Source organism: Macrotis lagotis, chromosome 1 (assembly GCF_037893015.1).
Source record: "Macrotis lagotis isolate mMagLag1 chromosome 1, bilby.v1.9.chrom.fasta, whole genome shotgun sequence".
In the NCBI taxonomy this organism is placed as follows: domain Eukaryota; kingdom Metazoa; phylum Chordata; class Mammalia; order Peramelemorphia; family Peramelidae; genus Macrotis; species Macrotis lagotis.
This window is the reverse complement of record NC_133658.1, coordinates 177,908,220-177,931,000: the sequence shown is the minus strand read 5'-3', so window position 1 is coordinate 177,931,000 and position 22,781 is coordinate 177,908,220. Positions and strand designations below refer to the sequence as shown.

Below are 22,781 nucleotides of genomic sequence, written 5' to 3'. Positions count from 1 at the left end.
GCTATAGAACAGAAATTTAGTAGAGAAAGATGTATTTAAAAACTTAGTTTGCAAGCAGATAAAAAAGCAGTGTAAAGAATTAGTAAAATCTTAAGCTAAAACCAGAAATTTTTATGAGGGGATACTTATCTTCCACTATTCTGTTCCATAAGATTTTACCAGAATGGTTATATTCAAAACTGGTATGTCTTGTGGTAGTTATGTTTTTCTACTTGGCAGAGAGATCAAGAAATACTCACTGAGAATTACTAGGTTCCTTTGATCTCTTCAAAGTGGTGACTTGTTTACTTCTTCCATAGAATATAGTAATGGTACCTGGTAAATAGCCATTTCCTATATTTGGCTTCTTTCTATTTTGAATTTTTGTCTCTTTTGCCTCTTATATTTTTAGACTTTCACTGATTTTAAAAAGGTAAAGTTGAAGTTCTTTCAATTACATGCCATATTTTGCCATTTTTATTCTTTCTTCTAATTTAGTATTGATTTTGATCCTTGTACTAACAAATAAAAACCTGACTCTAGACAATAAAATTATTTGGAAATGATTTTCACTCCAGTAACCAGTCATTTTCAAGATCATTAAAATGCAGGCAACTTCATTTTTTGTGGTAGTTTCATTATGGTTTGGATTTTACTATGCCTAACACTGTGCTAATACCTCTCTTCTGAAATTATGCCATATACAGATGAAGCTTCTATCTCTGGTCTTTTTATTTCTAATATATTTTTTCACCATCCTTTCTTCAGTAGTACTTTGCTCTGAATTAATGAAATATTAAAGTATATACTGATTTAATTTGGAAGATTATATTGAGATCTTCATCGAATTTCTATAACTACTCATCCTTTTTTTGTTTTTTGGTAAGGCTATGGGGTTAAGTGATTTGCCCAAGGTCACACAGCTAGGTAATTATTAAGTGTCTGAGGTCAAATTTGAACTCAGGTCTTCCTGACACCAGGGTCAGTGCTCTATCCACTGTGCCACCTAGCTGCCCCTAGGTCTACTCATCCTAGCAAGAGATGTAGATATATACAGTGAAAATGTCTTCTTGATGGTCTATTTTGAAATGAGTAATATTAGCATTAGTCCCACTATTAAGTTAGCTAAAAAGCATTTCTGAAATTCCAGCCCAATGTGTTAAGCCCCAGGAATACAAAGAAAGGCAAAGACATAGCCCTTACTCTAGTCTAAAGGAATTAATGGGAGAGACAACATGAACACTACAAATATACAAGATATAAAGATTTGAGGCAGTTGGGTAGTATAGCCCTGGAGTGAGGAGTATCTGAGCTCAAATCCAGCTTCAGACAATAGTTACCTAGCTGTGTGACCTTAGGTAAGTCACTTAATTCCATTGCCTTATAAATATATGTATGTATGTATATATATATATATATATATATATATATATATATGCACTATATATATATACACACCATATATACACCATATATATACCATATATATATATATATATACATATATATACATATATATATATATATATATACATATATATATATATATATGGTGTAACTCCAGAATTGTTAACTGGACACAAACAAAACAAGACAAGACAAAACAAAACAAAAAAACTCTGATATTTGAAACTCTTGCCAAGTTAGAAATGGAAGAAACTAATTTAAGATCATCCTTCAGATAAGAAAACAGAGGGTTTCATGGAAAGGATGATGTAATTCTCAAAGAGGAGAGGATAGAGATAGTAGTGGCCCTTTGGAAAAAGAGACAATAGCAACAGTCAATGACTGGCCCATCTACATTCTTTAGATATTAAGAGATAAATTCCTAAATGGACAAATTGGGATTTATGAGATTTCATTTTTCTTTTAATTGTAGGTGCTCAATCCAGTAGTAGATGAACTGGGTGAAACAAGATGAAACAAGATATCTGTTAGGACTATAGTAGGAATTTAATTAATACTTTTTTGACTGACTAGAAAGTGACATTTTTTTTTTTTGGATTTTTGCAATGCAGTGGGGTTAAGTAACTTGCCTAAGGTCACACTGCTAGGTAATTATTAAGTGTCTGAAACTGGATTTGAACTCAGATCCTCCTGACTCCAAGGCCAGTGCTCTATCCACTGCGCCACCTACCTGTCCCTGGAAAGTTCCATTTTAGGCACTTCTGTCATATATTTAAGTTGTAGGCCACTATGTCTGCTAGAAAGACAAGCAAGAAGGAAAGAAATCTCCTGCTTCATCTTTACAAATATTAATTCATTTGACCCTCACAACAACTATTCTGTGCTTTATAATCTAAACTTTACTTTTGATGAAACTGAAGCACACTCGTTGAATGACTTTGCTCAAGAGTCATACAGCTAATAAGTGACTGAGACTAGAACTCAGGTCTTACTGAATTCCTGAGCCCAACACTCTATCCACTGAACCATCAGATGTCTCCTTAACCCCTTGTCAATACCAATCTGAGTCTTCAGGGATTCTATCAATTAATTTGGAAGAAGGATTCCCTATTCCTTACATTTGCTAAGCCTATTAGTCTTTTCTCAGACCTTACTCTCCTGGAATTTTTTAGCACCTTTTAAGATGTCAAATACCCCCTTCATTTGAATACTCTTTCCTCTCTTTTGTTCTATAAAACAACTTTCTCTTTAATTCTTTTTCTTTCTGTCTTCTCCCCAAGCTCCTTTGCTATTATATCATTCGTTTCTTATCCCTTAAGAATAGATATCCTTAAAAGTTCCCACCACCCCCCATGCCCCCAATTATCCCAAAGCCTCAACTCCCCCCCATTCCCTCTCTTTTTCCTTTTTTGCTTTGTTTTCTCCCTTACTAATCTTATAAGCTTTCATGGATTCAATTATTATCTCTATAAATATGACATCTAAATTTACACATTCTCTAGTTTCTCTCCTGAACTTCACTTTTTTTGACTTGTCTTTTATTTTTATTTATTTTTTGATATTCCATTTTATTTTTCCAATTACACATTATGAAAGTTTTTCAACATTCATTCACATTTCACATGCATATGCATATTTTTAAAATACATACTTTCCTTCCACCCTCCCTTCTTACCTCCTCAGCAGCAAATAGGTGAATATTCTATATGTACATTACAAAGTAGTCATTTTTGCTATGAGGAATTAGGATTAAGAGAAAAGAAAGAAAATCATGAGATATGAAAGAAATGCATAAGAGAAAATTTTTAAATATAGTGTTCATTCAGATTCTGTAGGGTTTTTTGTTTCTTCCTGGATGGGGATAGCACTATCTATAGCTGGTGTCCTAGGGTTGTCCTAGCTCTTTGAACTACTGAGAGTAGCTGCATCCATCAAGGTTAATCAACTCACAATGTTGTTGCTAATGAGTACATTGTTCTCTTGGTTCTGCTCCTTTCCTTCAGCATTAGATCCTGTGATTCATTCCATGCTTCTCTAGAGTCTGACTATTTTATGGTTTCTTAAACAATAATAGTATTCCTTAACATTCATATACCATAACTTGTTCAGCTATTCCCCAATTAATGGGGATTTATGCTGCTGTAAAAAGAGCTACTATGAATATTTTGGAACATGTAGGACTTTTCCCATTTTTTATGATTTCTTCTGGATATAGGCCTAGGATTAGAATTGCTGGGTCAAAGGGTATGAACAGTTTTATTGCTCTTTGAGCATAGTTCCATATTGCTCTCCAGAATGGTTGGATAGGAACTTTACTTTTAAATCTCCAGCTGCCTACTTGTCATCTTCATGCACTCATAGCATCTTTTTTTTAGGCTTTTTTTTTTTGCAAGGCAAATGGGGTTAAGTGGCTTGCCCAGGGCCACACAGCTAGGTAATTATTAAGTGTCTGAGACTGGATTTGAACCCAGGTACTCCTGACTCCAAGGCCTGTTCTTTATCCACTACGCCACCTAGCTGCCCCAACTCATAGCATCTTAAACTCATCTCTTCGAAAAGAGATTTGCATTACTCTCTTTCATCATATCAAATCTGTTGTCAAGGCCTGTCAATTTTACTTCCTATGCCCTTTATACTTTAATCCTTTTCTAGGTCATTAATACATTTTTTAAAGCCCAAGTTTGAAGTTGTACTAAGGGAAAGAGAGTTTTAACCAAGAAGTAGGAAGTTTTAACCAAGTAGGTAGTAGCAATAGAATAAAAAAAGTAATAAATACTCAATAGGCTTTGGAGTTTAGTAATAGAAGTATGTTTATAGCTTCACATGTTGACTTTGACATTTCACTCCCTATAATCATTTTCTTGAGAATTCACTGCAATTACTCAAGAATATTTTCACTATTGCCTATTAATCTCTATCATATAAAATGCAAGCATGACAATATGGCTCCCCCCCAAAAAAATCTTTATCTTGTAGTCAATTGTCGGTGACTGATGAGCCTTAGTCCCTGATGAGATCAGTCCTTGGAGAAGAGTACTTCTCTAAGTCAATCACATGGACTGCCCTTGGAGCTTTTCTACTGGGCGCCTGCCAAAACTTATGCTTCATTATCATAGGAAAAAAATCAATGAGGTGTTTGATCCACAATAATGCTCAGATTCCCTATTAGAGATTACCATATAGGTATTGGTTATGGTCAGATCATTTCCACTTTTTGTGAGGTCATCAGAAACTAACACAGAAAATTCCTTACTTAGGTTTTGCTACAAGTCTGAAGTCAGATTTCCCTCATTATTTTGAAAAAAATATTTCCTGTTTTTATCTTTCTTCCTGTTGCCATTATTACTTCTAATGCTGAATACATTCATTCAACAAGAATCATTTGCCTTTATTTTGCCAGATCACATTCTTCACAAAATTCAAATGTTTTCATATGTTGGTCCTCATATGCTGTTACTCTGATATCTTTCACCTTTATTACAAATTCAAATATTCAATCAAAGATGAATTGATTTCTCAATATGGCACAGGTCTGATCATTCATCTTACTTCTCTATGCATCAGCCTCTTAATTCCAACTGATCCCTTGTGCTAATCTAGTTCAGTCTTCCAAGGATATCTATTAAAACTGCTTCACTAAGACTACACTGAGAAAATAAAGTTGGGTGACATCCAGGAAAATTTACTAAGAATCGATTTTCTTATTTTACAGACAAATAGGTAAAGATGACTAAATGACTTACGTGCAATCTCATGTTAAATATGACCCAACAACCATTTCTAAAATTATATTACTTACTTCTCAAAGTATGTAAGACCATTAACTCAAATAATTTCCTTATTCTTAATTCCTTATCTTGAGGATTTTATGTTTGATGGGCTCAAATTGTTCATATCATAAGCAAAATGTAATTCATAAACCTAATCCAATTTGACTAATATCCAATGTGATATTAGATAAGTTCCTCTACCCCACTAACCTAGCTGTAAAATGAGAAGGGTGGACTCAGATGAACTATAAAGTCTTGTTATAAAAGACAAATGTTTTTTTGCTATATAATTTTTATTGCTATAATTGTGACAAGCTTTAATCACTAAAGAAACAACATTAGAAAAGGAAAAGGTGTCTTCTTCGTTACTTTAACTGACCATTCTAGAAATGTTAATGTGAATATTTTGTTTAAGCTAGTGACCACAGTACTCTAATACTAGAGATAAAGTAGAGAATACTGAGGGATCTCAGTTCAAATCTTAATTCCCCCCCCTTATTAGTTTTATAACTTTAGTCAAGTGTCTGAGTCTCAGTTTCCTCAGTTTTAAAATGTTAGGTTTGTATTAGATGACCTTTAAAGCATCTTTTCACTCCAAACTGTGAGTGGAAACAAAGGTGGGCAGGAGGAAGGTCAGAAGAGGGAGCAAAAAATTTTGAACAGACTAATTCAGAGGCCTTATGTCTTTAAATGACTCTCCACCTCTTTGCCCGCCTACTTTTATTTAACCTATAAGCTACAGAGGACTGAGTAGGCTGCCTCCTTCCATGCCAGAAACCAGCATGAGCAGTAGTTTAGAAATAGGTTAGTTGCTATGGAGTCTGCATTCTGACTTATTGAGGTTCGAGTTGTGTAAAGGTAACAGTTTGTTTTTAGTTTCAAAGATCTGGCAAAAAGATAGGCAGTCGCTCCTCTTCTGGAAAAGCTTGACAGACCAGTAGGATTCCTTTTAAGGCTCAACCCCAAACTCTTTATCCCATCATTCACTAACTTCAAAAGTCAAGATCCCGGAGAAACTCTGGAGGAAGAAAACTTGAAAGGATTGTTCATTTAGGCAAATGGCTAATCCAGGAGGTGGTACTGTCTGTAATGGAAAACTTCACAATCACCAGAAACAGAGTAATGGCTCTCAAATTGGAAACCATAAAAAAAACGGAATCATTAGAGAAACACAGGTAAGAACCAACTTTCTCCTTTTTTGCTTTATTTGAATGAACTCTGCTAAATCCATTTGAATCTATTCAAAGTGATCCATTTAGCAATTTAAGATTGTCTTTTCTCTACAATGCCTTAAATTTATATTCATATATTGCTTTTATTCTTTTGGCTCTAGCTACCACTTGCTTTGATATTTTCTCAAATGAATTTGAGTAGAAGAATTTTATCTAGGAAGAAGATAATTTTTCTTCCTCTGATATATTTTTCAGACAAGGAACAGGAAGTCACGGGAACTTTTATTTTCTCTCATGAAATTTGGGAGAGGAGTAAGGCAGACCCAAATCATCTTCAGTTCTTAGGCATGTACATTTGGACAAGGAAACAGAAAAAAAATGGAAAGAGTTAAATCCTTTTTGCTGGGATTATGTGATGTGAATGGCATTTTGCTCAGATAGACTAGGAGTGCATTGTTGGTAGAAGAATGAATGATTTAGGTTGATTAGTCACAGCATTGTTAGGGTTTAAGGCTTTAAATCAAGTTGAGTTTCCATTGAGGTACTTACAACCTGAAACATTCCTTGCTAAGGAGTTCTGGGAAATAGAATTTCTGGACTTTGGACCAGCAGGCATCCTAAAAGTACTTTTAAAAATCTATTCTTTTATGTGTCTTCTTGTAAGTTTTTCATATCTGCTGAGAAAAGGGCTTTGAGGCCCCAGTTAGAGGGCACTTGAAAGTAGAATTAGCTTATTGAAGGCAACATTGTAACTATGTCAAGTATTTACATAAAACACTTGAAATTATTTCCTTCAAGAGTCCACTTCCAGGAGAAATGCATTCTTGATATTCTAATATCTGAGAGTCATAATGATCCCACCTACTTGTTTGGGGACAGATGTATATCCAACAGCATGTACTTTTACTTAAGAAGAAGAAGTGTGTTATGAAACATAAGACCCAAAGGAACCTTAGATTATTTAGTCCAACCTGCCTATTTTTTCATATAAAGGGTTACGGTTTAACAAGTAAGTAACAGTGATAGGATGTGAACCCAATTCTCCTCCACACTAATCCTCCTTCAGAAGAAAGATTTTCCTTCAGCTACATCACACAAGACATCTTCCTACCTATAGGATCTGTAGGCACACCTACATGGAGTTCCATGAAACACTAAGTTGGTAAGAACCAGTAAGAACAAAAACTAACCTGGGAAATCCAGAGAAAAGTTATTTTGCTCTAGGGCCTACGAACAGGTGGCTTAGCTTTCTGGCTCCTATTCAAGCAGGCAAATCAGTAAAGGGTGGAGGAATAACTCACTATTGTGTAGGGAGAAATTGAATCCTTTGAAACACCTAGCAAAAAGTGTAGTAAGATTGACACTGTTGCTTAAGGCTTATTGCCTTCATCTGAGTTCAAGTGGGAATCTGGAAGCTGTGAGGACAACTTCCCGCGTGTTTAGCATGTGACAAAGGGAGAGAGGCATACTATGGTTTGTTTTGGAGTCCCTGCTTGAGCCAGGCAGGATAAATCCCTAAGCATTCATTCAGACCACTGAGAACAATTTTCAGGTTAGTCAATGGGTATCTAGAATGCAATGATTAACTGTTCCCAGAGGACTGATCCGCTTGCCCTCTGGTGTAGTTTGGCCTTGATAGAGCTGATTTGGGATGCACCTGTCAAGGAGAGTTGGTTCTGCAATGCTTTGGGCCATGACACATAAATGTAAAGCATTTGATGAAGGCTCTGAGATTAGGCTTCTAGAAAAATTAAAGAACTGCAAAAAGGATAGAAGGATCCCTTTTTTTGGAGCTGGGACTTCTAAAACAGAAGCATACATTTTTAGAACTGCAATGTCCAATTTCTCAGCATCTTTTGTCACAATTGCACCTCATTGGAGTTGTTCTAACAAGCATGAAACTAAGCCTCCATCAGAATAATCCAAGGCCCCAGCTAGAAAATGTTTTCTGGGTAGAGTCAAGCTTGTCAAGACAGGCAGGGGAATCATTATCACAATGTCAGTTGTTTAGATTCAATCTAATCCAATCAAGTGCCTACTTTGTGCTATTCACTAGAGATAAAAGGACAAAAATGAATCCATCCCTGCCCTCCAGAAAATACAACATCCACTTTCACAAATGGTAAAAGATTTTATAATCATATGTTTGTAAATGTCCCTGTCTTTAATGGCCCCATGTCCATTTTGCTGTCACCTAGTTGCCTAGGTACTGTAGCAATACTTTTCTACTCCACCCAAAGATAAACAGGATTTTGGTTTTCATTACTGATCACTTGAATGATATAAGCTCTCTCAATAAAAGGGACCAAATTACACTTTTAAGGTTCTGTAGAGCTTATGTATAAAGAACTTTATGTAGATGTGAGTCATCATTTTTAGAACTTGTATTCTACCTCTGACTCCTGCAATAGGTGAAACAGATGTGCCTAGTGTTGCGATCCACAAGCTTAATACATATTATATATAGAAACTAATTGTGAATTATCACAAACACAATCATCTTTTTCTCTGGCTGACTAAACTGGATGATACTACTTTCTTTTCTAGCCCTAACCCATTTGGTAGGTCAGTGACCCAGTTTCTCCTAGTTTCTAACAAAGCACTTTGCATGGTTTTTTAGGACTAATTACAGTATTTCTGATCTCAGGGTATAGGATGATTGCTATGATGAATTTTTCTGTCAAGGTAATTCACTGTGTGATTTGCAATCTTAGTGACTTGGGCCCTGAAAGGTTAACTAGGCTCACCTGCTATGTATCTGAGGTTAAACCTGAAACCAGGTTTTCCTCACTCCAAAGTCATTTCTCTATCAATTATGCCACAACTGACTCTCAAATTAAACATAGAAGACATAATTCATCTATATTAAATTAAAAGGTGAAATTTGTATGTTTCTATAAACTGTGTTCACTAAGAAATATTTCTTATTTGATATAAGCTCTTTTATCTCACAGGGAATTGGTATTAAGTCAAGAGATGAGAAAAAAATTGTTTCTTCTATTGCAGCTTCCCTTCAGATTGCTCAATTCAACAAACATTCATTAAACAGCTTTTATATAGGGGGCACAGTGCTAGGTGCTTAAGATACAAAAATAAGATAAACAAAAAATAGTCCTTGCAGTTAAAGAGCTTAAATACTATTTGGAGTGTGGAGGGAGGATTAAATAAATAAACATATATACATGATGATTATCTGAGGAGGGAGGGAGGGAGGGAGGGAGAGAGAGAGAGAGAGAGAGAGAGAGAGAGAGAGAGAGAGAGAGAGGTGAAGGAAGGGAGAGAGGAGGGAACTTTCTGATCAATCAATGACCAATGTACTTGTGCTGGGAAGGTGCTAGAGATAGATACAAAGCAAAATTTAAGCTGTCTCTGCCCTGAAAAAGCTTACATTCTATCAGGAGAGATATATACAAAAATAATTGTAAAATGTGTAGTGTTATGATGTATATGCATATATAGATATTATATATATAATATATACAGTGTGTGTACATATATAGGTATGTGCAAGTATGTACCTAGATACATATGTGTATATATATATATATATATATATATATATATATATATATATATATATATACATATACACACACATATATGAATTTTAGGAGAGAGATAGCATTTAGTACCTAGAGTGACTGCAAAATTAGAAAATTATCCAAAGGTAGCTCATGAATTTTCTTGTTTCTAAAGAAACAAGGAATTCTGAGAGGGGGAGGTTAGGAAGAAGAATATTCCAAGATATGAGGAACAGTCAGCATAGAAACTTTGACAGGAGACAGGGAGCAAGTTGTTTGAGGAACAAGGACAGTTTGACAGGATAGTCAAGTGCAGGAGGAAGAGCAGTGTATTATAAGATTGGAGAGACAAGTTGAAGCCAAGTTATGAAAAGTTTTGAAAGCCATATAGAGGAACTTATATTTAAGCTACTGGAACTTAATGAATAGAGGCAGAGATCAGGGCAAAGTATGTTTCAGATATTGAGGACAGCCAGTCCAAAGACATAGTGATCGAAAATAAAATTCTGATTTTGAGGAAAAGTAGTGAAGAATGTAGCTTGTTGTTGTAGGAGTAAGAGTTAGAAAAGAGGGCCTTGTTCCAAATCCTGGATCTTTCATTTATTAATTGTACATAGGTGAGTCACATAACCACATAACCTCCATTTTCTCATCTGTAAAATGAATGGGTTGAAGTGGATAGTTCTATGTTCCTTTTGGTATTTAAGTTATGATTCTATGGTCCTAAATAGGCTAATCTGAGTGGGAAAATACATCTGGAAAAGCAGGATGTAGCCAGACTATATAGGATTATAAATGGTAGTTGAAGAGTTTGTATTTTATCATAGGGGAAATTGTTTTTTTAATCAGGGAATTGACATGAGATGTTTTAAACAACACAAGTTATCAACTGTGTGGATAATGGATTGAAAATTGGAAAGACTAAAAGTTGAGATTCCAATTACTAGTTTGTTGTAATAGTACAGATAAAAAATAGATATGGACTATTTGTCCTCATCATCAGTAGTGCCTTTTGAGCTCAATGTTGTCTGATCAGCCAGTCAGACACATTTTTGTCATCTTTCAGAATGAAGGACAACAACCCACCAACAACTGCTACATATGAGGTGGTAAAATTGACAAAATGACAAATAATTGAATATTGGGGTGAGGTGGTAAGAAGAATGGAAAATGAGTAGTGAAGAAGAAGAAAGAAAGAAAAGAACTTCCCCTAGACCACAAGCCAGTTAGTAGCAAAGCCTCTTCTAGAAATTGAACCTTCTGAGGTTAAGGCTGCCAATCAGGCTATCAGATAAAAGGAATGGTAAGTAGCATTTAAGTATTGTCTTAAGGTTCATAAAACAATTAAAAATATCTCATTTTATCCTTATCCAAGAGGATCTATTGCTAACTCCACTTTACAAATGGGGAAATTGACTTAACTGACAGATTAAGGGACTTGCACTGGGTCATATAACTAGTGGTTATCTATAGGACAGCTAGGTGGATAGATAGATTCCTGGTCTTGAGTCAGGAGGATGGGAGTTTGAATCTAGACTCAGACTTGGCACTAACTAGCTGTGTGACCTTGAGTCAGTCACTTAACCCTGATTGCCTCACATCCAGGGCCATCTCCAATTGTCCTGATTCATATCTTGCCACTGGACCCAGATGGCTCTGGAGGAAAAAGTGAGGTTGATGACTTAGCACGTACGTCATGGCATCATCTCCCTGATGTCATGTCTTCTTCAAGAATGAAGAACAAACATAATTATTATTATCTGAGATGAACAGTTGATCTTCCTGACTATAGGTCCACAAATTTAGGCAATTTGTCGACCTAGCTTCTATGATATAAATGAATGCTAAAACTAAGTCTTATACCTCTGTGTGTATTTTGCTCCCTTAAAAAAATCTATATGATTTTGAAATAGTCTCTTTACCTTTCTCAGTCTGTGTTCAAGTTTCATAAATCCCTAAGGATTTGTACTAGGTGACCACCAAAGTACTATAGGTACTTTAGGTAGTTTGTGCTCTAGGTACTTTCACATCCTCTAAACGAATAATGCCTATTGTCTTTAGTGTTCTGAAGAAGTTATTTTTTTTCTATTAGACTGCATAAGAAAAATTTCCTAAAAATTAAAACTGTCAAAAATTGGAATATACTGCCTCAAGAGATAAGTTCCCCTGTACTGCAGGTCTTTAAGCACAGCCTAAATTGACCCTCCATCAGAAGACAAAATTATTACCAGGAAAATTATAATGAGGAATAGAGGAATCATAAGGTTTCTTCTCTGAAATTTGTTGAAATTTCAGGAACTGTGCCTAGCAGAGAACTACTGTTCATGTATATGGCCTTTATAAACCCAATATGTTCAGTGCAGTATTGGTGACTATATTGACTTTTTACAAGCTAACTACCATGTTATTCTACCCTCATAAGTGCACACTTTTAAGGGCTACTCACTTGTTCCTGGGAATAAGCTATTCATCAAGGGTTCTTCTAGTCCTTACTAAAAAAGAGATCAGCCAAATGTCAAGAAGCTATTACTTGATGGTTTGGAATAATGAAAAAGAACAATGGATGGTAAAAACAGCACTGAAAGTTTTCAAACCTGAAAATTGTATATTTCATTTTGTTTTGCAAAAATCTTTTTATCTTAAGGAAAGTTTATAAATATTAGACATTGTGGGCTAAACAATTTGAGACTGGGACAAAGTTCTATGGTAAAGGAATAACAAAACAGTAATATTATGCCTTATGGAACTAATCCTCACAGATAGTGAGGTTATGTATCAGATAACAAAAGCAGCATAATCATTTCCAAGTTTGGAAAAGGATGAGAAAAGCTGAAGTTATGGAGAAGGGGAAACCAAGATGGTAAGGAGACTTGAAACCATATCATGGAAAGACTGTGCTAGAAACTAGAGATATTTAACCAGGAGAAATGAAGACTTGAGGGACATGTTATATTTCTAAAAATATACAAAGGATGTCATTTGGATTTAGATTTGTTTTACTTTGCCCTAGAGAAGAAAGACCTACCAGTCAGGGTAGTCAGTACAGAGAAGCAGGGTTTTATATAAGGGAAAACTCCCTAATAGTGTATACTAAAGTGGAATGGGCTGTCTTCCAAGATTTCAAATGAAGGCAAGATGATCACTACAGGTTTTTTTAAGTCAAAATTTCTGCTCAGGTGTAGTTTGAACTAGATGACCTCTAAGGTCACTGCCAAATTTAAGGATAATAATAAGAGGTATTTCAGTTACTATCTTCATTTCACTCTTCTCTCCTAGCGTAAAAATTTCTCGGTAATGAGTTAAAAATGACGAACTATCATAGAACCTTTGAAAATTGACTTCTTAATCATATTATTCAAGACAAAAAGCATTGTTATTTTCTTGAATTATTTCTCTGATGTATCTAAATGGACAAAATCATTCCAGATCTATGATATTCAAGACCCTCAGTATCTCTAGGACCTATGGGCAATCTTGATTTTTGTATTAATGTTATCATTAAACTTACAGTCTAGAAAATACAAAAAAAAAAGAACAACAAAGAAAGAAAATACATAAGCTTCAGAAGGCAAGTAGAGACAGATGGAGGGAACTAATATTGAGGGACAATGTGTATCCATAGAACTGAAAGGAACCTTAGGAATCATGTAGTAAAAGCTTTCTTTATTTTAAAAATGAAGTCACTAAGCTCAAAAGGTAAAGTGTCCTATACAAAGTCACAAAATATATTTGTATATGTGTATGTATTAGAACAATTGGGTTTTTTTTAACTTTTGTGTTCCAAATTCTAAACCTTCCTGTCTTCTCTCCCCTCTCTGAAGCAGTAAGCAATCAGATATAGGTTATACATGTGCTACCTTGTATAACATTTAAATCTTAGAATAACAAAATTTTCCATAGAAAGTATCAAAACTTATTTGAATTTTTATTTGTTATGAATTTTTATTAATTGATGGTAATTATAGAACACCTTAAATAATTATATCATATTGAATCAAAAATCCTGTGAAGTAATAGTATAAAGGTTGTCATTTCACAGATGAGAAAACTAAGGATCAGAGAGGTTAAGGACACCTGCCCAAGGTGAGATAGTTAGATTTCAATCAACAAATATTTACTGTTTACTTTGATAATTTGTTTGCTAAGCACTAGCAACTCAGAAGAAAAGAAAAAAATAATCCTTATCATCAAGGATCTTACATAGTAAAGTTGACAACTCAATAACTCTTGAAGACAGGATTCCAAAGCAAATATTAACTTTTAAGATTAAATTCCATTCCATGAACATACAAAATGAATAGAAAATAGTTTGCTGTTACAGGGAAATAGCATCTGGATAGATTAGAAAAGATTTTCTATTAAAGGAGATACTTGAATAAGTTTTAAAAACAAAACAGAAAAGAGAGTATAGGTAAAGAGAAGGAGCATTACAGGTATAGGGGAAAACCAGTTCAGAAGCAAAGAGATGACAATAGAATGGCATGAAAAAGCAACAATGAGTAGGTCAGTATGATTAGACCATAGAGTGCTTACAGGAAAGTAGTACATAAGAAGATAGTCAACACTGGATGAAGTTAGTTTGTAAAAAACTTTTTTTTAACATTCTTTTCTTTTTTAAATTGAGTTCAAATTTCTTTCCCTTCCTCCAACCTCTACCCACTGAGAAGCAAGCAAAACGATATAAATTGTCATATGATATCAGGTGAAATCATAAAAAAACCTATTAGCCATATTGAAAAAAAAATAGGAGGAAGGAAAGAAGGAAGGAAGAAGAAAAGAGAAAAGACAAAAAAGAAGGAAAAAAAATTATCTTTCAATTTTCACTAAGAGTTCATCAGTTCTCTCTCTAGAGACAGGCAACATTTTTTTATCATAAGTCACTTGTTAATTGTCTTGGATCATTGTATTAATCAGAATAGCTGAGTCTTTCACAGTCTATCATTATTACAACATTGTTGGTATTGTGCATAATGATTTCCCATTTCTTCTCACTTCATTTGGCATTAGTTCGTATGGTAATTTTTGAAAACAGCCTCTGTGCCATTTCTTATAGTAGACTAGTACTGCATCAAAATCATAAACTCAATCTAGTCAGCCATTCCCCAAATGAAGAACATCCCTTCAATTTCCAATTCATTGCCATTACAAAAGAGCAGCTATCAATCCTTTGATACATATAAGTCCTTATTTTTTTCTTTGATCTCTTTGGGGTACAGACCTTGTAGAAGTATTGTCAGGTCAAAGGTTTGCTAGTTCTTTGGGCATAGTTCCAAGTTGTTCTCCAACTCTACCAACAATCTATTACTATAGCTCTTTTCCCTCATCCCCTCTAGCATTTGTCCTATCTAATGTGTGAGGTGATATGGCAGAGTTATTTTAATTTGCTTTTCTCTGGTTAATAGTGATTCAGAGCATTTTTATATGACTAAAGAAAGTTTTGATTTCTTTTGAAAAGTGCTTATTCCTATGCCTTGACCATTTATCAATTGAGTAATGGATATTTATTTTTACATATCTGACTCAGTTTCTAAATATTTGAGAAATAAGGTCTTTGAGAATCTTACCATTAAAATTATTTTATATTATTTGACTATGGTAGCATTCAGTAAAATATGGTTTCTCTGATTATCTCTTTTAATTAAGGCTATTTTTGCTTTTGCTTTGTCTGCCTCTTTTACATCAGCTGAAGCATAATAGATTCTATGCTAACTCATTATTTTAACTCTGGGTGCATCTTTCCATTTCAAATATAATTTATTGTAAACAATAAATTGTTGGACTCTAGTTTCTAACCCACTCTACTGCATAGCTCTGTTTAATGGGAAAGTTCATCCCATTCACATTCACAGTTGTTTAATAAAAGTGTATTTCTCTACATCCAATTTTCTTCTGGTTATCTTTTTCTTTTTATCCTTTCCCCTCTCAAAAGTATATTTTGTTTATTACCACTGCCTCCTTTTTATCATGTAACCCCCCTTCCCATATATTTTACCACTTTCCTTCCTTATTGGGTAAGATATATTTCTATGTCAAATTGAGTTTCAGTGTGTGTATTTACATATATGCTTTCTTCTTTGAAATAATTCCAATGAGAATGAGTTTCAAGCACTGTCTCCCCTCATTTTCCTCTCCACTATAAAAACTCTTCCTTGCATGTTTTTATATGAGAAACTTTTCTCCATTCTAGACTCCTTCCAACTTAGCTAATAATGATAAAGCTTTTAGCAATTACATATATAATATTCCCTTACAAGAAAGTAAGCAATTTATCTTTATTGAGTCCCTTATGATTTCCTCCTTCATGTTTACCATTTTATGCTTTCCTTGAGTCTTGTGCTTGATGTCAGATTTTCCATTTGGCTCTGGTTTAGTCATCAGAAATACTTGAAATTCCTCTTTTTCATTAAGTATCTTTTTTTTTAACTTGAAGGATTATACTCAGTTTCCCTAGATGGGTGATTCTTGGTTGTAATCCTATTTTCTTTGCCTTCTAGAAAATTATATTCTAAACCATCTACTCTTTTAATATGGAAGCTGATAAATATTGGTTTATCCTATAATTCATTATATTTGAATTGTTTCTTTTTGGCTGCTTGACATATTTTCTCCTCAACCTGGGAACTCTGGATTTTGAGTATAATATTCCTTTTTGGAAACTCAGGGGATGATCAGGGAATTTTTTTTCAATTTTTGTTTTACCCTCTGGAGCTAAGATCTCTGGGCAGTTTTCCTTTATAATTCCTTGAAAGATGATGTCTAGACTTTTTTTTGATCATGGCTTTCAGTTACTATAATAATTCTTAAATTATCTCTCCTCCATCTTCTTTGTTCCTGATTAGTTGTTTTCCCACTGAGATATTTCTATTTTTTCATCCTTTTACTTTATTCTATTATTTCTTGATGTCTCATGGATTCATTAATTTCCACTTTTCCAAATCTAAATTTTGAGGAATTATTTTCCTCATTAAGTTTTTGTACCTCTTTTGCCATTAGGCCATTTCTGTTTTTTAACATTATCATCTTCTTCTGTATTTTTGTGCCTCTCTTACCAAGTCATTAATTCTCATTTAATAATTTTCTTGCATTACCCTCATTCCCCCCCCAATTTTTCCTGTGTCACTTATTTTTTCTTTAACTCTTCCAGGATTTCTTACAGACTTGGGTCCAATTAGCTTTGGAGCTTTGCTTATAGCTCTTTTCACGTTATTGTCTTCTTCTGAGTTTATATATTGGTCTCTGCTATCATAATATATTTTTATGGTCAAGTTCTTTGCTGTTGTGGTAATAATTTGTCTATTTTTCCAGATTATTTTTTGACTTTGAATTTTATGTTAAAGTTGGGCTCTGCTCACCTAAAGATGAGGAAACACTGTCTTAAACTTCAGGGTTTTTTCCATGCTGCTCTTTTCAGAGCTAATTCAGGGAGTCTGAAAGTTTGTCATGCTTCCAAACTGTGACCTAGGGAAAGGTTTTGCCACTGATCTTTTGTTCTGTTCTCGGGTCTTTAATCCAAGAAGGGCTCCTGTTCCCCTGCAACCCAAGCTCTAACTCTCCTCTTCACCCCAGAACTACAACCAGGGTCCCTTCCCCTTTGCAGCTAAGCATAGGTGTTCCTCTCTGCCCTGGAATTGCAACCCAAAACTACATATAGACAATAAGAGTTGCCAATAAGATAGCTGCATGCAGTTGCAGCAAAAAGTCCCCTGAAATTCTTTCTCTTTAGTTATCTGACCTAACAATCTCTGGACTGAGAGTTCCTGAAGCTGCAGTCAACTCCAAGACCCATTTCTGGTGATACTGCAGCTCCTGCTCTCCAGACAGGCCCCAACCTTGGCATTATAGTCTTCTCCTGCCAACTTCTTAAATTGTCTTGAACTAGAAGGCTGGTTCACTGACCTTGTGTTGGCTCTGCCACTCAAATATTTGATTTGAGAAATTATTTTAAAGTTGTTCAAAGGGGAATGCTGGAAGAGTTTAGTTGGGTTGTTGCCTGTATACTTCACTATCTTGGCTTCACCTAGTTGGTGATTCTTCACAGGCTCTTCTTTAAATGCCAAACAGAGTAGTTTATATTGATCCTAGGGTAACAGTCACTAGAGATTTAATGACTAGGGGCAGCTAGGTGGCGCAGTGGATAAAGAACTGGCCCTGGAGTCAGGAGTACCTGGGTTCAAAGAGTACCTGGGTTCAAATCTGGTCTCAGACACTTGATAATTACCTAGCTGTGTGGCCTCGGGCAAGCCACTTAACCCTATTTGCCTGGCAAAAACCTAAAAAGAAAGAAAGGGAAAAAAAAGAGATTTAATGACCAGTATAACATGTTCAGAAATTTAATTAAGGAAAATTTGCTTTGGTGGCAGTATGGATGAAGAATTGTAGGGGGGGAAAGAGAAATTGGAAGAAAAGAGACCAAATGAGGGACTATTGTAATTACCTATATAAAAGATGATGAAAACTGGAACTTAGAGATCAAAATGTAAGAGAAAGAGGTATATCTGAGTTATCTTATGGAAGCATAAACAATGAGATTTGGCAATTGCATGACTAAATAATTAAAAGGCTAGTGGTGCCCTTAATAGTAATGGAAAAGTTCAAAAGTAGGATAGTTTGCGGGAGATAAGCAAATGAAAGTATATACAATGATTTTTATTTTTGAGATACACACAAGAAATCTAGATTAGAATGTCTAATTTGTTGCAGGTTATCTAGAAATGGAGCACAACAGAAAGACTGGGGTTTGAGAGATAAAGCTAGAAGTCCTCTGCAAAGAGATGGTCATGGGAAAATCTTTTTACTGTACAGAGGCTCAGTTTCTTCATCTGTAAAATGGGAGGGGTGATAATAATACTTAAAGTATTTACCTCAACTTTCATTTTTTTGTGCAAAGGTAAATGCAGACTTCCCCTAGTGCAGGAAGGTAAGTGAGGTATTAGTCTGTCCTAAAGATGGTAGAGGAAAAGATTCATTGCAAACCTCAAAAAGTTACAGAAAGTTGAGTGATAATTATTATTATAAAAATTATACTTTTGCTTATGTGGAGGCATGGTGAGTTTATTCACTTGTGAAATTATATACCCAGACGTTTAAGTCCTTCTTTAACCTATTATTTAAGGACGGTTAAAACACAGTTAGTTTAATCTTAATTTAACCTACTTTAGGCAAATTTAATCATATCTTAGAATATGCAATGATAAATATTTCTGACACCAGTTTGTAAGCATAAATCTCGCTGTGTTGAGAATGACAGTTCTGAATGAAAGATGAGAATATATGACATAAACTTTCACCCTCAGCATACTCTATTACTTTTCTCATGGGGAATATACATTACCTCAGACTCTGGTTATCCAGTATATATTTTCTTAATATTAGGTTTCAGGTTTTTTTAGAAATGAACATTTCCAATTTGAATTTCTGTGAAGTGAGGAAATAATTTGTTTAGGTTTGCTTCTATATGATACAAAATGAATTTTAGATTTAGTCTTAATACTTATTCTGATATAATTCCTCTAGGATCTGTTTTTATATGTTCTAAAAAGTCAACAAAATAATTAGCAAAACTTACATATCTAATAAGATGGATTTTATATATATATATATATATATATATTATGTTTATATATATATACATGCAAATATATACCTGCACCTCTCTATCTAGATATATAGAAAATAGTTATAGATATAAATGTAGATATGGACTTATATAAAAGAAGTCTTAAACATTTACTTTAATTAGCTTTTCCAATGCCAATTAACAATTAGATTCCTACTCCTTAATTCTAGAAAGTTTCAGTTATTTTGTGTATATACAAATATAGCATATCAAAGATGAGATCTGAAGTTGTTTTTAATATTTAGACTTAAGCTCTTCAGATTTGCAACTGAATTAGCCAGCAGCAGCTAGAAATTATCTTTCTCCCTTCTGGAAGTAATTTTTCCTCTTTTGATACCATAGTACTTTGTATTCTTCTTAGGTCCCACCCATACTTTATTTATTGCATTTACCTACATGCAGAACTTAAAGACAATTAAGTCTATTCTCATCATTTTATAGAAGTCCTAGGTCCTCTAGTATACAAGACTAGTGACTGTTTACCTCTGCTAAAGAAAGACAGCACTGAACTTGGAGTTAGAAAGACCTGAGATCAAATCTGATTTCAAACTCTTCTTAACTATGTGACCTTGGGGAAGTCATTTAACTTCTCTGCCTCAGTTTTCTCAACTGTCAAATGGGAATAATAAAAGAACCTATCTAGTATTGTTGGAAGGATCTCAATACCTGGCAAATAGTGAGCATTTAAGAAATGCTTATTACTTGCTCTATAGCTGAAGTCCACATGAGTTATCTCTACTCAGTTACAAACTCCTTAATGGTAAAGACCCTGTTTTATTAATCTTACTGAACTTGTTAAAATGTTTGTTAAATGAATGAATGAGCTGTCGAGTTTCTAATACTAATCAATAAAATCACACTATATACTGACAGAAAAAATAGCCTTACCCTAACCTCTATAGCACTATTGTAAATAAAGAGTTGATGAACAAGTCCTAAGCTATAAGCATAGTATTTGAAAATTACAGAAACCAGTCTGAGCCAAAGACATAAGATTTTTCCAAATGAGGTGCTACTTACTGAATTCCCATATTGCAATATATACACATGTGTGTATGCATATATACACATGAATATACACACACATTTGCATAGTATATGCATGGTATTTTGGTCTTCTTTATAACAAAGGACAAGAACCAGTGAATCAACCAACTTATCAAACATATTTTGTACATTCTTTGCATTTGTACACATGTGCAAATATGCATATATATTTATGCCTTGAAATTAGACTGGTCATCAATTGACTATCATTCTCCCTCTCGCTTATGTTTCTTCCTACTGTCTTGTTGTATGGGATGAGAGGACAATGAAGCACAAAGAATTAGCTCTATTAGTACAAAATGATGCTCATTACCTTTTATTTCCTTTACGTATATTTCTAGGAACAAATTATTTCTGCCCAGGTAGAGCGCTTTGTGTCTTTGTCTCTCCATCCTAGCACAGTGCTAGGAGCATTGGAGATGATTAATAAATGCTAAATTAGTGATAGTTTAATAATCCTTCAATTCCCACTTAAATCTTTGCTTTTTTTTTTCATAGAAAGAATGCATGCCCTTTTCACTTTATATTCTTTAAAAGTCTGGCTTTTCTTAACCCTAACCTTTATTGAGGCCTTTCTCAGTTACCACTCACCGATTTCCTATCCCTGATAGTACCTTCTTTCTGGGACCTTTTACCATTTATCTCTCATGTATACATCTTTTCATTCCCTTATTAAAATGTGATATCCTTATACACAGGGATTTTTAAAAAATTTTCTTTGTGTTTCTAGTGCTTAGCAAAATGCTTGCACATAATAAACAATAAATTAATTTGTACTGACTAATTGTGTTACAGAGATAAAAATCCTTTTTTAAAAATGAGTGATTAAAATCAAATTAATTCCATTTCTCTCAAGTTAAATCTCATTACTTCAGTTGCTTATGGGATCACCAATTTAAGATCATTCACTCAATTCATTCAGTAAACATGTATTAAGAGTCTACTACCATACAGGATTTAGACATAAAAAAACAATGTTATAAGCAAACGAGATCAAGGAGTAATTTACCTGTCAGATCTATGGAAAGGGGAGCAGTTTATGACCAAGGAAAAGATGGAGATCATTAAAAACAAACTAGATGATTTTGATTGCATTAAATTAAAAAGCTTTTACACAGACAAAACCACTGTAACCAAGATCAAAAGAAATGTAGCAAATTGGGAAACAATTTTTACAACTAGTATTTCTGACAAAGGACTCATTTCTAAAATATGCAGAGAAGTGAGTCAAATATTTAAAAGATCAAGTGATTCCCTAATTGACAAATGATCAAATGATATGCAAAGGCAATTTACAGATGAGGAAATCAAAGGGACCCATAGTCATGAAAAATTGCTCTAAATCATTACTTATTAGTGAAATGCAAAAAGCATCTCTGAGATACCACCTCACACCTCTCAGACTGACCAAGATGAACAGAAAGGACAATGATCAATTAGGAAGGGATGTGGGAAACCTGGGACACTAATACATTGTTGGTGGAGCTGTGGACTCATCCAACATTTCTGGAGAGCAATTTGTAATTATGCCCAAAGGGCAACCAAAATGTGCATACCCTTTGATCCAGCAATACCATTACTGGGTTTATACCCTGATGAGATTATGAAAAAGGGGTAAAAACATCAATTGTACAAAAATATTCATAACAGTCCTGTTTGTGGTGGCAAAGAATTGGAAATTAAGTAAATGTCCTTCAAGTGGGGAATGGCTTAACAAACTGTGGTATATGTATGTCATCAAGCACTATTGTTTTATTAGAAACCAGGAGGGATGGGAATTCAGGGAAGCCTGGAAGGATTTTCATGAACTGATGCTCACTGAGATGAGCAGAACCAGAAGAACATTGTACACCCTAACAGTAACATGGAGGTGATGATTAACTATGAGGGACTTGCTCATTCCATCAGTACAATGATCAGGAACAATTTTGGGCTATCTGCGATGGAGAACACCATTTATATCCAGAGAAAGAATTGTGAAGTTTGAACAAAGACCAAAGACTATTACTTTCAATTTAGGGAAAAAACATCTTATTATGTAATTTTGCTATCTTGTATACTTTATTTTTCTTCCTTAAGGATATAATTTTTCCCTCATCACATTCAATTGAGATCAATGTATACCATGGAAACAATGAAAAGACTAACAGACTGCCTTCTGTGGGTGCTGGGGGCGGGGGAGGGAAGCAAGAATAGGGAAAAATTGTAAAACTCAAAATAAATAAAATCATTCTTAAAAAATAAAGAATGTTTTCCCTATAGTATAAAT

At 34.3% G+C, this 22,781-nt stretch overlaps 1 protein-coding gene across 1 annotated transcript in view; it reads left to right on the top strand.

Annotated features, from left to right (window-relative positions):
* The first annotated feature begins 5,927 nt into the window (after positions 1–5,927).
* LOC141504439 (serine palmitoyltransferase 3-like) overlaps positions 5,928–22,781 on the top strand; it is a 218,210-nt gene continuing 201,356 nt past the window's right edge. The window contains exon 1 of the mRNA XM_074209437.1: positions 5,928–6,331. Coding sequence (XP_074065538.1) covers positions 6,215–6,331 — 117 coding nt within the window. The 5' untranslated portion in view covers positions 5,928–6,214. The remainder of the gene's footprint in view (positions 6,332–22,781) is intronic.